Raw genomic sequence first — 13,684 nt, 5'->3', positions numbered from 1 at the left:
CATGATTTAATGTTAAACCAAATGCAAAAGAAAGTGTCAACCCTAAAATAGGAACCCCAAGGCTCCGGGCAAAGCAGTGAGGTTAATTAAAAATGATTACATTTCAATAAGCATCACAGGCAAATTCTTTATCTTCCAGCTCTTGGGTTTGCAGATACTTCTTCTTCTTTATTCTCGTAGTATATTTGTAGGAAACTTCTGTCATCAGATCTTGGAGAAAGCTCCTAATCCTGGTACACTCATTAATGATGTGTTCGGCTCCTGGACAAATTCCACATGCCTCACCGAGGCCATCTCCCCCCTCGATGGCATTTGTTGAGGTATTTCCATGCTCGGCAAGGGGATTGACTTCAACACTAGGTTCGTCTTCTTGGAACTTCAGCCATCCTGCATCAATTAGAGATTGTACTTTGAATTTAAGAGAGGTGCATCCTTCGGTTGAATGGCCAATGGCTCCCCCATGAAAATCACATCATTTGCATCAAAACTTTTAGGGTATGGAGGCTGTAAGGGTTTCATTGGACGAATAGCGGCCAAACCCTTCTTAAGGAGTTGAGGTAACAAATCTGTATACGTCACAGGAATGGGAGTGAAAATTTTCAATTGGTTCCTCTTGGCATTAGCATTTTGACCAACATTCTGATCTGGACCTAAACCGGCTCTAGTGCCCCTGGCATTAGCCTGTTGTGGTTGATAATATCCTGGTTGTCGAGGTCTCATTTGGGGACCAGACACTGTATTATTCACATAAGGAGGATAACTCGGGCTTGGTTGATAGCTATGTGTGGGTGCATGACCTCCCCACATGGGTATTGCTGATGTTGCATGCACTCCCCCTTCTTTCTCTTTCCCTGGATTAAAAATAGATTTCTTTGGAGTGGTGGCTTGAGATATAATTTTCCCACTTTTCAGTCCGATTTCGATTCTTTCCCCTATGATGATGATATCAGCGAAATTGGAAGACACGTTGCCAATCATATGCTCATAAAAAGGTGGTTGTAGTGTGCTTACAAACATTGCAACCATCTCCTTGTCATATAGAGGTGGGTCAACCTGCGCTGCCAGCTCTCTCCATCGTTGTGCGTATTCTTTAAAAGACTCCTCATCTTTCTTTGCCATATGGTGCAATTGTAACCTGTCTGGCGCAACATGCATGTTGTATTTGTACTGTCTTACAAAGGCATTCGCCAAATCTGTCCAAGAACGGATATGAGAGGATTCCAGATGCGTATACCAACTCAACACTGCTTCAACCAAACTATCTTGAAAGAAATGAATAAGTAGTTTATCGTCGTCTGCGTAGGCAGCCATTTTTCGACAATACATGGTCAAATGGTTCTTAGGGCATGTGTTTCCCTTGTATTTCTCAAATTCTGGCACCTTAAACTTGTGTGGAATGGTTACTCCTGGAGCCAAACTCAACTTTGCCACGTCACCAAACCCGTAACTTTCAAACCCTTCTATGGCTCTCAGTCTACCTTCTAGAACTTCAAGTTTATCCTTCGCTCCTTCTACATTCGCATGCAAAGTAGCATCTTGTGCGACAATTGTGTGGGGAAGCTTGGATGTTTCATTTAGTTTTGCCTCAGTTGTGAGGATAGGCCCCTGGGTACTAATGGGAAGTACATTGGTAGTTACGGGAAAAACCAAAGAAGTATGCTCTGCCTCTGAATGATCTCCAATAGGCGGTGTGTAACCTGGTGGTAAACCATACATTGGAAATGTGAATTGTGTGCCCACAGCGTCATGTATTGGAGTGTGAGCATTATCATCAGCCTTTGCAAACGAAGTCTCTCCTGCGGTTTTTATGGCTTTCAATGCTTCTAAAATTTGACCAACTTGATCCTTTAGCTGCCTAATATCGGCCTTTATAGTTTCACGTTCCTCTTCCCAATCTTCCATAGCTTTGGCGTTTGCTCGAGTCTTATAAGGATGTCGTGGAAGTTTCGTCGTTGTTTTTTCTTAAACTTTAATACTGTTTTTATTAACTTGGATTAGATGAAAACGAATTATGCAAAAATGCAGAAATGATGCATGCTAAAAATAAACGGAAATCACAGAAAAGTTGAAAGCGGTAAGGATTTAAAGGACACTGGATAGCCACGTTGGCGTGTAATATGTGAATATGAGATACAACACACCAGAAGGATGTTGGTGTTTGGTAAAATAAGTATGGAGATATGTTTCCCTTTCTATGTTTTTTTTTTGCAAAATGAAAATGGTAAAACTTTTTGAGAAATATATGTTTTTTTTTTTTATATTTTCCTCTTATCGCATTCATTTGCTTTTTTTCAAACAATTGAATTTGAAGAAAACTATCAACCGGACCCAATGGGCTTAAAGAAAAAAAGTTCTTGTTACAGTGAAATGAAAATTAAGTTTGTCATTTTCATTTTTTCCTTGTGTTTTGAAATTTTGATTTTTTTCAAAAAACATTTTTTCTTAAATAACATGATGTCAACCTGACTTGTTCAAAAACATTTTTAATTTTTTTTAAGACTCAAAATAGGTTACAAAGAATGATATTTTTTGATGAAGAAACATATCTTCCCATTAAATTATTTTCGAAAATCTTAACTTAAATAAGTTGCCCCTGTTTTCTTCATTTTCCATTTTTTTATTTTTTTATTTTTTTGCTAAAAAGATTGCTTGCGATCACTTTGAGATAGTGCCCCTTATAAACTAATTTTTTTTTATGGATAAAATGGATGATAGAAAATGATGAAGAAGAAAATTATTTTCACGATTTCATGTTAATAAATGCTTCAAAAAAATGAAAGTTTTATTAATTCATTTGACTAAAAAGTGTTTATTTTTCATTATTAATTTATTCATTAAGGCATGATATTTTTGTTCTTGTTTTTTTTATTTAAATAAAACATGATACATTTATTGTTATGTATAAAGAAAATGAAGGAAAAAAAAAGATGAAAATGCTGCTAACGCATATGATACATGAAGATGTCTATGCCAAAATAATGATTACAAGACAACATGTTTTATGTTTTTAAGGCAGGTCCGACGTCCTAAAGTCTAAGCATTGCATATGCAATCTCACAGGGAAAGCTTCCTAAACCTAAAATTAAGGCCACCAGAGCTATGGTCCTTTTCACAACTTTTCCACAACAGTTGAAACGCAACTAGGTGTGAAATTGCATGTAAAGAGAACAGACACTGGCTGGGGTTCTCACGATAGCCAAACTGGAAATAGTCCAGACGTGACACCACTACACAACCCCTCTAATTCTATGTTACACTCAGACCCGGGTATAAGGTCCCACTTATGATATGCAAAGTAATAATAATAATAATAATAATAATAATAATAATAATAATAATAACGAGTATAAATAAATTACCAAAATAAATAAAGACAAACATATATAATAAATAAAGGGAAAAGTAAATAAAATAAAATAAAAAAAAAACCACATCAATTTTGCACATTTAATTAAGAAGGCCTGATTCTCTAGCATCCCCAGTGGAGTCGCCATCTGTCGCAACCGAGATCGCGACGGGATAGCGACCCGAAAAACAAACGGGTTTGAGAAAAAGATTCGTGGAGTCGCCACCATAATTTATTATGGAAAAACTATGGAAAACCAAAAAATAAGACATGGTCTGCGAAAAGAGATTTTCAGGTTCGGGAATCGGTTACGCGTAAGGAAGGTGTTAGCACCCTATCGCGCCTGCCCAAAGGCAGTACCTTTAATTAAATGTATAAAGATTGAAGTGGTTTTTTAAATGTTTAATTTTCCCTAAAAAAATAATATAAATAAACTATTAAGAGACAAAACTATATTTTTTGTTTTATGAACCCGACAAGAATTGATCTTGGTCCTACGTACATCCGTTTAATGGACAATCAGGGATCACGTAGTTCTTTATGTAGAAAAAGGTTTGTGAGTTTGTGTAAAAAAAATATTATAGATTTATTTGGATTTTTGAAGAGTGAACCCGAAAAAAAGATTTGGTTTAACAAGATTGATATTTTTTATTTTAAAGATTTTTGTATTTTTTTTTATTTTTAAGAATGGTGGGAAAGAGGAAAGAAGCCGACCATAGGTCTACGCGTACTTATATTTCAAAAATCATGATTTTTAAAAGAACGTCATTTGTATATAAAAAAAACAAAACCTTTAGAAAAAACCTTTAAATTGCAACAAAAAGAAAAAGAAAGAGGGTGTGAAGATGACGTACCTTTTCAGCTTTCAATACTCTCTAATTCTTCCTTGGTAATTTCTGTTGGCAGAGTTCCTCTAGCGTGATAAATTACTTTTCTCTATACTCTCTTATACCTTTTCTATCTCCATTATTCCATAGTGTCTCTCTCTATTTTTTCTTCTTTTCTCTTTCTCTATGGCAGAGTGCATATTTATATACACACATTGCAATATTATGGAAATCTTGCCTTAATTGTGAATTAATTGACAATAAAACAAAATAGGGAAATAATTGCCATGGTTGCTAGAAAACAAATTAAATAATATTCAAAACATTGATTATCATTATTGTCAGAAAATCATAATTTCCTCTTTAAAAGAAACTGATGCAACAAATTATGTTAATATACTATTTTAATTTATTGTTCATGATTATTAGCATAATATTAATTCAAATTTTTACCATATTAAACTAACATTTCAAAAATATTGTAGTAAAGTCATTATTTTGTCCCTTTTTACCCACCATTAATTATTATTATCATATTTTTTTATTATTTTTAAATATTTACTTACCCGGACGAAATTGGGTGTTGACACTTCTAACAAAACAGACAGTACAATCTATGCAACCCCACAAAGATACCATGACTTAGATCAGTGACGTACAATACCATATTACCCAATCCCATGTACCCAACAGGGAACCCTTTTTACTAATCTATCCCTGTTTTCCGTTCCTCCTTTTCTTTCTAATTTTTGGTATACATATATATTATGGAGCTGTGTCAGTGAAACATTGATGACAGGTTGGTGCAGCCCATTTTATTATTGGTTTATTCACTATTAAACAATGACATTTATTGGTTTATTTATATGAATTTTAAGTTGGTGCAGCCCATTTAAGATAAATTCTTTTTCTTCCCTCCCAAAATGCTGTTATTGGTCACAGGTTTGATGGTAAGAAGTTGTTGGACAAAGACACAGGAAAGAAGATAATGTTTGTGGGGGACTCCTAAGTAACAAGCAGCGCCAGTCAATCACTTCTTTGATTCACATTGCTCATCCTCAAATATGAGTTTCTTATTAATGATCACTAATCGGGATCTGCTCATCCTCTCACTATATTTTTTTCACAACACACACAGCAAGTTCATGTGTTTTCGTTTCCGGTGCTCGTTTTTTTCCGTTTACATAGCAAAGTTTGGAGGCTTTGTACTTCTTTCATTCACTTATAAATTGGTTCAACTTTTGCTACATTATAGGATTACATAACTTCAATCATGTGCTTGAAGAATGGGTTCTTAGTGGATTTGATTATTGATAAAGCAAAAGGCAGGATTTTGAGGTTGGACAGAATTAGCTGTGGGGATCAGTGGAAAGGAGTTAATGTTTTCATTTTCAATTCTTACCGTAGTTGGTCTCACACAGGACACTAAGCATAATGAAAATCCTTAGATTTGAGCTACCTTTTTTATGCTTTATCAGAGGACGTAACCATGTGGCTAATGGTTTCAATTTAATGATATTAAACGTGTTCCAACTACACAAAACAATCAAACCTTAGGTGGAATACTAATTCTGCACTACATATAGTCCATAGTTTTCTAGTTTCATACTAGACCATATATAAAGTGATTTAAACACAAATGAATGTTCAAGCAACTTTGTTTCATGATTATCATTGTCTTTAAACTCTAAAATGAGTTCAAAAAAACCCTACCAACATATCCATGAATGCCTTTTTAACACACTAAACATAGTCACATTTTAATTTATAACATATAAAAAAATGCTAATAAAAACATAAATATGAACTTAGATGAGAAATTACAAAAAAATAATGACTATGTACAGTACACAAGTGTGGGAGTGGATGAAAGAGTAATTTGAGAAAGATGGAGGCCACAATTACATAGCATAGATTGATGCAACCAAAGTCCAAAAAAAAATTAGAAAGGGGGAAGTTGAAGGGGGCCACACCCATGAATTGTTTCACAAATTCACTCAGAGAAGAAAAGTAGACACATCCAAAATACCACCCTCTGTCAACAATGATGCTTCATGTTTCTACCACGCATAACCCACGAGGACCAAACTGTCATCAAACTCATTACTTTTCCCCTAACAATTATTATTATCTCAACCACATCTCCTTCTTTTACCAACAAAACCCGTGCTTTAGTATACACACTACCATACAAATTTCCTCATAATTATTAGGATTATTATCAATATATATAATAACGTAAAAATAAACACCAACAAATCTTCTAATTAGCTAACACTTGATTCTCAAACAGAGGCTGTGCCACTAAAAGAACCCTCCTACAGTATAATGACAATGCTTAACACCCCTCCATCCTTTTCTTTTTTGCCCTATTCTGGAAGCTTTTTCATGATTTCACATTGCAGCATTTGATTTAGTAAATATTTACAGCCAAAAACTGAGAATGACAGTCACATTAGGTCCTTTTAAGAGGATTCTGAAGGGAAAGCTTGTGGAATAATGGTGATGACGAAAACTTTCTAGAAAAGTGTCTGAAAATATCATGGAAGGCTTTTCATCTATATGTATGATATAATTATAAGCTTTGAGGCTTTTGTAGTACATTCTTATATTATAAACTTGAACCAAATTTAATATTTAACATACTTTTGTAAGAAAAATATAAAGTGAATAATACCTCCTTTGAATTTCAGAACCAACAACATACACCATGATACAACGAATTGGACTAATACTAATAAGGACAAGCTTTTGTGTGTTAGCAGACAACAATGGGAGTGCAGGATAGAAGGAAAAATATTGTACTCACAAGGTGGACAAGGCAATGACTGCATATGACTCAAAAAAACATTAGTCTATTACCGTGGCAGTGCAGGCAAAGGCATCAAAAGCTATTGGATGATGCATGAGTTGACTTGCTACTAGGATTTATAGTTTGGACCGCTACCTACTGTTATATTATCAACCATTTACAATATATAACATTATGTGTACGTTGATTGAAAGCAAATGAATGAGAGGTTTCAAGTTTTGCGTACTTAGAGCACACACTTGCAGGCATTAGAAACAAACGCAACTGTTACAACAATTGCCACTGTTGATCAAGCTTCAATATACTCGTTTGCTTTTATTTTCCCTAAACTACGGTTAAGGTTATTTAAACCTTTTCACTGCTAACTAAATTCCTTGCCCCTCATTCCAATTAAAAACCAATCTTTCTCAATCAAAGATCATACAATCAAGCCACAACAACATCAAACAATTCAACAACATTGAAACTCATAATGAATTTTTAAACGCCCAACTTACCTTAATCGAGATAGCCCTTGACGATGCAACCTTTGTACACCACCACGGCGACGCCCCACAAGGGCCACTCCAACGAAGTCCGTCAACCAAGTTCCTTCAATCATATACTAACAAGTGAATGAAAAGTAGATGAAGGCAGCAACACTCTCTACGCTTCACCAATATCAACATCACAGTGTGCATGAAGTTGTGTGGAACTTACCTCTACCAAGAAACCGCTTGACGAGCACGACAGCGACGGAAGCCCACAACGGCCTCTCCGGCAAAGTCCCTCAACCTCCACACCACCAGCCGTCAACGAACCAACCAACTCCCCAAACAACCACGCAGCGTCAACCAAGATCGACCAACGCACCACTCACCACCGTGACGGACAACCACCGGTCACTAACCGACAACCTCACGGAGCGTGAAGCAAGGGAGGGAAGTGTTTGCAGAGAGGGATGACACAGACACACACGACGAAGCTCAAGTGAAATGAAATTGGGGATCGAATGACCCAATTTGGGACTTAAATTAACGTGGACGTTATCGATGGCTAAAAAGCCTTCGGTAATTACCTCAATACCGAAGGCTTAAAAGCCTTCGGTAAAAGGCCCTCGGTAAATCGCGCTTTTCCAGTAGTGTATGTGGTGTTAAAGTATTTAAGTTGTTATGATTTTTATTTAAGTTGAATTTGTGTTGCTATGTATGAATCATGTTCTTGTAAGTTTTAAATTGTGATGTTAAGAATATGTTTTAGCTTTGTTGATTAAGGTTGAAATGTTGTTGTGTTTTGGCCGAGACTCTTTGTGGCTTTGGATGAATATAAGTTGTTTTGTGGTTTTCATGGTGTTGTACAAATTCATATACTTATGTCATTGTTTATGTCACTAATATTTTCTTTTATCATTTCAGCAAGCTGGTCATGTAAAAATGAGAGTCTTTTTTGGTACAAGACAATCATCTGATTCTAGTAACATTAAGGAGGTTTATGATATTTTTTAGGATGAAACTATATCTAGTCTTTTATGAATTTTGAGTAATTATGTATTAAGTTGTAATTACATTTCATTTTAAATTATTTTTATGTTACTATGGTGATTTTGACAATGAAATGATATCTATTTGACCACTTTGGTAAAAGAATCTTGTCATATCTTTTGTTACAATTAATATATTTTAATCTTGTTACAAATAAATATTGTTGACACAAAAATATAAACACCTCAAATTGTGACATACATTAAATAATGCAAACAAAATAAAGTACTAAACCCTCAAACTAAATAATACAAATGAGAGAAGTTAAAACTTCTATAATTGTCAAATTAAATAGGATATATTAATTAGTTAATTTTAGCAATAAAGTAGTTGAAAATAAATGAGGTTTAAAACCTACATAAAATAATAGCCATCAATAAAGAAAGTTTTTACTCTTTGCATAAAAAACCTCCACAATATGAATGTGATACCATGGGTCATGGAAAACCTCCGCGTATAGGTTGTGGTGATTCTAACTATGGATGTTTGAAAAATCTCTCCGCAAATTAATTTGTGGAGGGCAAAAACTCCCACAAATGAAAAAAAGAAAATATTCACTAAATAATAGTTTTTTTTCATTAGAGGCCATAAAAAAAATATGAAAGAAAAGAATAAATAAACCAAAATCAAACACCGAAAGAACAAAAGACATTGATATGAAGAGAAAATGGGTAAACCAAAAACACATGGGGATAAAAGCTTACCATTTCATTATGCTTGTGTTCCGATGACGATGTTTAGAGAAAATAAAGTTGTTGAGAGGTTTGAAACTATCAATTGTGAGGATTAGTAAAGGAGAAGAAAGAAAGAAGCAAATAAAAGAGGAGAAAAAGACTAGAGAGAAAGACGAAAGTGAAAGACGAGAGAGATGTCTAAATTTAGAGACATGTATAAGAAAATGATACGTTAACATTTTTTTTTCAACATTTTTGACACAATACACGTCATTTTTTCATTAGGATTAGAGTACATCAATTTAGTAACAAATAAATAATGAACAACAAAAAGATAACATGTATGTTGTATCAAAATGTTATCAAAAAATTTGTGTCAAAATATCTTTTTCATATATATATATATATATATATATATATATATATATATATATATATATATATATATATATATATATATATATATATATATATATATATATATATATATATATATATAATATGTTATCATATTTGTGTTTTTGAATTTTTTTATAGGAAACACCAAACTCTTTTGGAGGGATTTCTTTTTGTAGATTATTTTTAAAATTTGAAATTGTTTGTTTGAATAATATAGTATTATTTTTTAAGAATTTGAAATTGTTTGGTTAAGTAATATAGTATTATATTAAAAAAAATGTTGTTTTTTAGATTGAGATTTGTATATATATTATTTTTTTGATTTTGAAATTCTTTGTTTAAGTAATATAGTATTATATTAAAAACTTGTTGTGTGTTTGTTGTGATTTGTATATATATTATTGATTATTGATTTGTTGATGATTATTGATTTGTTGTATATTGAGTCAGTGATTGAAATTAATTTTCTTAATAATTTTTCTTGTGTTGAAAGAAGAAGTTTCAATGATTGAATATTGGACTTTTCAATTTGAACTCTTCTAGTTTAGATGCAAAAGAAATAAAGTGAAATTAGTTTGGAGTAGGACACTTCCATTATGTATCATTGATAGATTGACATTTGACAAACACTAAAAATTACTAGCTAAGATTAACTATCAATATTTTAGCTATTTATGATTATTGAACTCTAAATTAATCTTATTCACTAATTTTATCATTTTAGTGACTAAAAGTTTAGTTTCTAAAATCACATTTTTTGTGTGTTTAAATATAGAAGCAAAATTATTAGTTAAACATATAAATATATTATTGTAGTATAAGAAAACAAAAATATATATTATTACACTAGTGTAGAATTGGGATACTAACGCGGCTAATACGCCTTGGTTTGTAGAAAACCGAAGCATATGAAAACATGGTGGCACTTTTGCAATTTTAGCGAACTTATAGGCCTCGGTTCAAGGGGAACCGATGCATAACAGCTCTATTACATCAGTTAAATAACCACCTGAGGCGTATAACCCTCCAAATTTGACTTAATTCTGACCTTTCATATAACACCTTTTTGAAAACAAAGCTACTACCTCAGTTATCAGAAAGAACCGAGTCACATAACGCTACAAAAAGCATAAAGTAAAACACAACATCTGACACCTTTTTGGTCAGGGTGCTACTGCCTCGGTTGCTTGGGGAACCAAGGCATATACCCCTGCTCTTCCTGACAAATCCTCCTGCTGCCACTGGCATTTACTGATTGAAGAAGCTACTGCCTCGGTTGCCAGGGGAACCAAGGCATATACCTTGCTCTGCTACCACGCATTTACTGACTTACTGCCACACTGCCACGTACTTACTGACTGAAGAAGCTATTGCCTCAGTTGCCTAAGGAACCAAGGCATATAAGACGTATTCCGCTTCTGTTGAGCGCCTAACTAAGGCCTATAGTGTCAAATATTTTGAATACTGAAACCTTTAGGCATCGGGTTTACAAAGAACCGAAGTAGTAACTCTTTCTAAGATTATTACAGCGTGAACAGTTTCTGCGCGAACAATTTTCTTCTTCATCTGCATTTTTCTCTCCACCACCACTACTCAGTCTCCACCACTTCTCGCGCCTCCCTCGCCGCGTCTCCACCTCCACGTTTGTCGCGCCTCCCTCGCCGTGGTCGCCCCTCCTCCGTTGCACCCTGTCACCACTACTCGCGTTCTCCACCACTGCTCGCCTCCCTTGCTGCACCTCCACCACCACTCATTCACTCATTTTTGTTCATTGCACAAGTCTCCTTCCAGCCCTCTTAGACATGTAGTAGATTGGTAAGAACATTAATGTTTCAACTTTCTTTGTTATATAAATGTATGCTAAAACAATTTTTTTAATAGTTTCCTTGCAACACATATGATGTTATCTAGGAGATCTACTGCTACAACTAAAAAGCTTGCATGGGTTCCCCTTAAGGTTTGGTATTTTAGTCCATACTTAGTTACATTTTGTACCATTTCAATGATGTTACTTAACATTTTATAATAATGATTATATATTGTAGTGTAATAAACAAACAGGGTTATATGAATGTGGTTACTACTAATTGATTTCTAGCTAATCATTTTATTTGAGCAGATTTCATGTTCCATCCTTTTAGCTTTTCCATGGTGATTGGTTCAGTGTCATTGTTGAACACAAAAAGATGAGCTTGCTTTAACACTGCAAGCTGTGGATAAACTCGAGACAATATGATTGTCTTTCCTCCTGCTCCAAAACTTTTCACTACTGAGTGATCAATCTGTCATTTAGTTAACACAATCAAAAACATTAATCAGTTCTAATGAATGTTACATGCAGAAAACCAAATAGTGTAATTGTTACATATTTGCACATACCAAACTCCTAAGAGAAATTTTCTTATCCTTTGTCAAATCCAAGTCCACAAAGCCACCAAATGTCGGCTTATAAAAATCACCCTTTAAAGACGATCTGCTCAAAATAACCAATTAGTTTTTAAATCGACAGAAAATGAATGTTCTTATCCCAAATTGCTTTCAACAAGACACAGAAAAAAGGGCTTCATGTGTTTTTCTTCCAAATAATATGGCATTAGAATCTTACAAGGCACTATTCTCTTAGAGGTAATAACTCTCACAGATCCCAATTTAATGATCACCGCCAAAACTTAGAAAGTGTATAGTTAATTTCAGCTGCCTTTGCTCAACACAGAACCATTGACATCCCATGTTTGATTCTTGGGTGGCATTTAGCTAATTATGTGGCTCTTCTCTTCTCCAATTGATAAAAGTGCTCTTAATCTGTATAACTTAATGAAATAAAAAGTGAACTTGGGATCAGAAAATTCATACACTATTTTAAGACACCTTCCAATTTGAGGAGGAATAGGCCCTGTCAACTTGTTATTGTGAAGATCACTGCCATAAGTTCACAGTGCATCAACTCATAAGTTCACTACCATAACAAACAATTCTTATATAGCATGTGGAAGAAGAAACACGAACCTTTCGAATCAGGATGGTGATGTCGTATTGATTAGAATCGTAGGATGAAATGGGGAAATGGCAGCTCCAATGGTTATTCTGCTGTTTGTTTGTTATAATATTTTATTATTATTGCAAAAGTGAAAACGTTTTGGAACGTTGGTATATATATATATATATATATATATATATATATATATATATATATATATATATATATATATATATATATATATATATATATATATATATATATATATTAATTGGCAACGGGAAAAAGCAATACGTTGTATTGCAACGTTTGGAATGAGCAACGTTAATATTTTCTTTAAGGTTTAATGTCTCAATAGGTCCCTATTTTCGTCACAAATTTGAAATAGGTCCCTGTTTTATTTGAAGTCTTAATTAGATCCTTATTTTTGTTAATTTGATGCAAATAAATCCTTTCCGTCAATTTCAGAAAACGGCGTTAAGGAGTGCGTGACGTGGCGTGTGTGAATGAATTTTTTAATACTAAGATATTTTTAATGAAGTAATTATAGTATAATCCATGCTGAAATTAATGAAACAGAGGGCAAATTTTGAAAAACCAAAATGAACTTGGGGACTTTTCTATTTTAGGGCTCGTGTCGTGTAGAGTTGGGAAAGAGTGGATGCTGTTGGAGTGGATGCGCGAGTAGGATAGGAATCAGAACGACGTTATTGTTCGAGTGGATGCGCGAGTGTTGGTGGGTGAATTACCGGTGCATGTGCGTGTGGAAAAGATTGAAGCACGAGGTGAAGTGTGGGTCCTTGTGTCCTTGGAAGCGCGACGCTGAAGCAGGTGTTGACTGGAGTGGAGGTTAATCTGAAGCAAGGTAAGTTTTTGTGGTTTATTGTCTTGCTTTTTATAGTTGGGAAAGTATAATATTCGATTGTGGTCCCCTATGGTTTGGTTTGCGTTCTTCATTGCATTTTGGTGGTCCCCCATGTATGTTTAAAGTTATATGAGTCTTTGTGAGTGCGTTTTAATATATTATTTTTTTTCGTCATACTGTGTTGTGCGTGTAGATATATTGATACTGTGTTGTGCGTATAATGGGCGACATTTTTGACTGTGTTTTCCACCATGGGGGGAAGTT

The 13,684-nt window shown here is 34.2% G+C and overlaps 1 protein-coding gene across 1 annotated transcript; it reads right to left on the bottom strand.

Annotated features, from left to right (window-relative positions):
* Nucleotides 1-103: 103 nt before the first annotated feature.
* On the bottom strand, nt 104-1,902 carry LOC148200074 (uncharacterized). The gene is made up of 2 exons (XM_088112836.1): nt 489-1,902; nt 104-387 (listed from the first exon to the last, which is right to left on the bottom strand). The coding sequence occupies exons 1-2, from the start codon at nt 1,900-1,902 to the stop codon at nt 104-106; spliced, it is 1,698 nt and encodes a 565-aa protein (XP_087968962.1).
* Between the last annotated feature and the right edge of the window lie 11,782 nt (nt 1,903-13,684).

The sequence above is a fragment of the Vigna umbellata genome, chromosome 4 (assembly GCF_029865625.1).
Source record: "Vigna umbellata cultivar VRB3 chromosome 4, Vumbellata_1.0, whole genome shotgun sequence".
Taxonomy (NCBI): domain Eukaryota; kingdom Viridiplantae; phylum Streptophyta; class Magnoliopsida; order Fabales; family Fabaceae; genus Vigna; species Vigna umbellata.
This window is presented reverse-complemented; position numbering and strand designations above follow the sequence as displayed.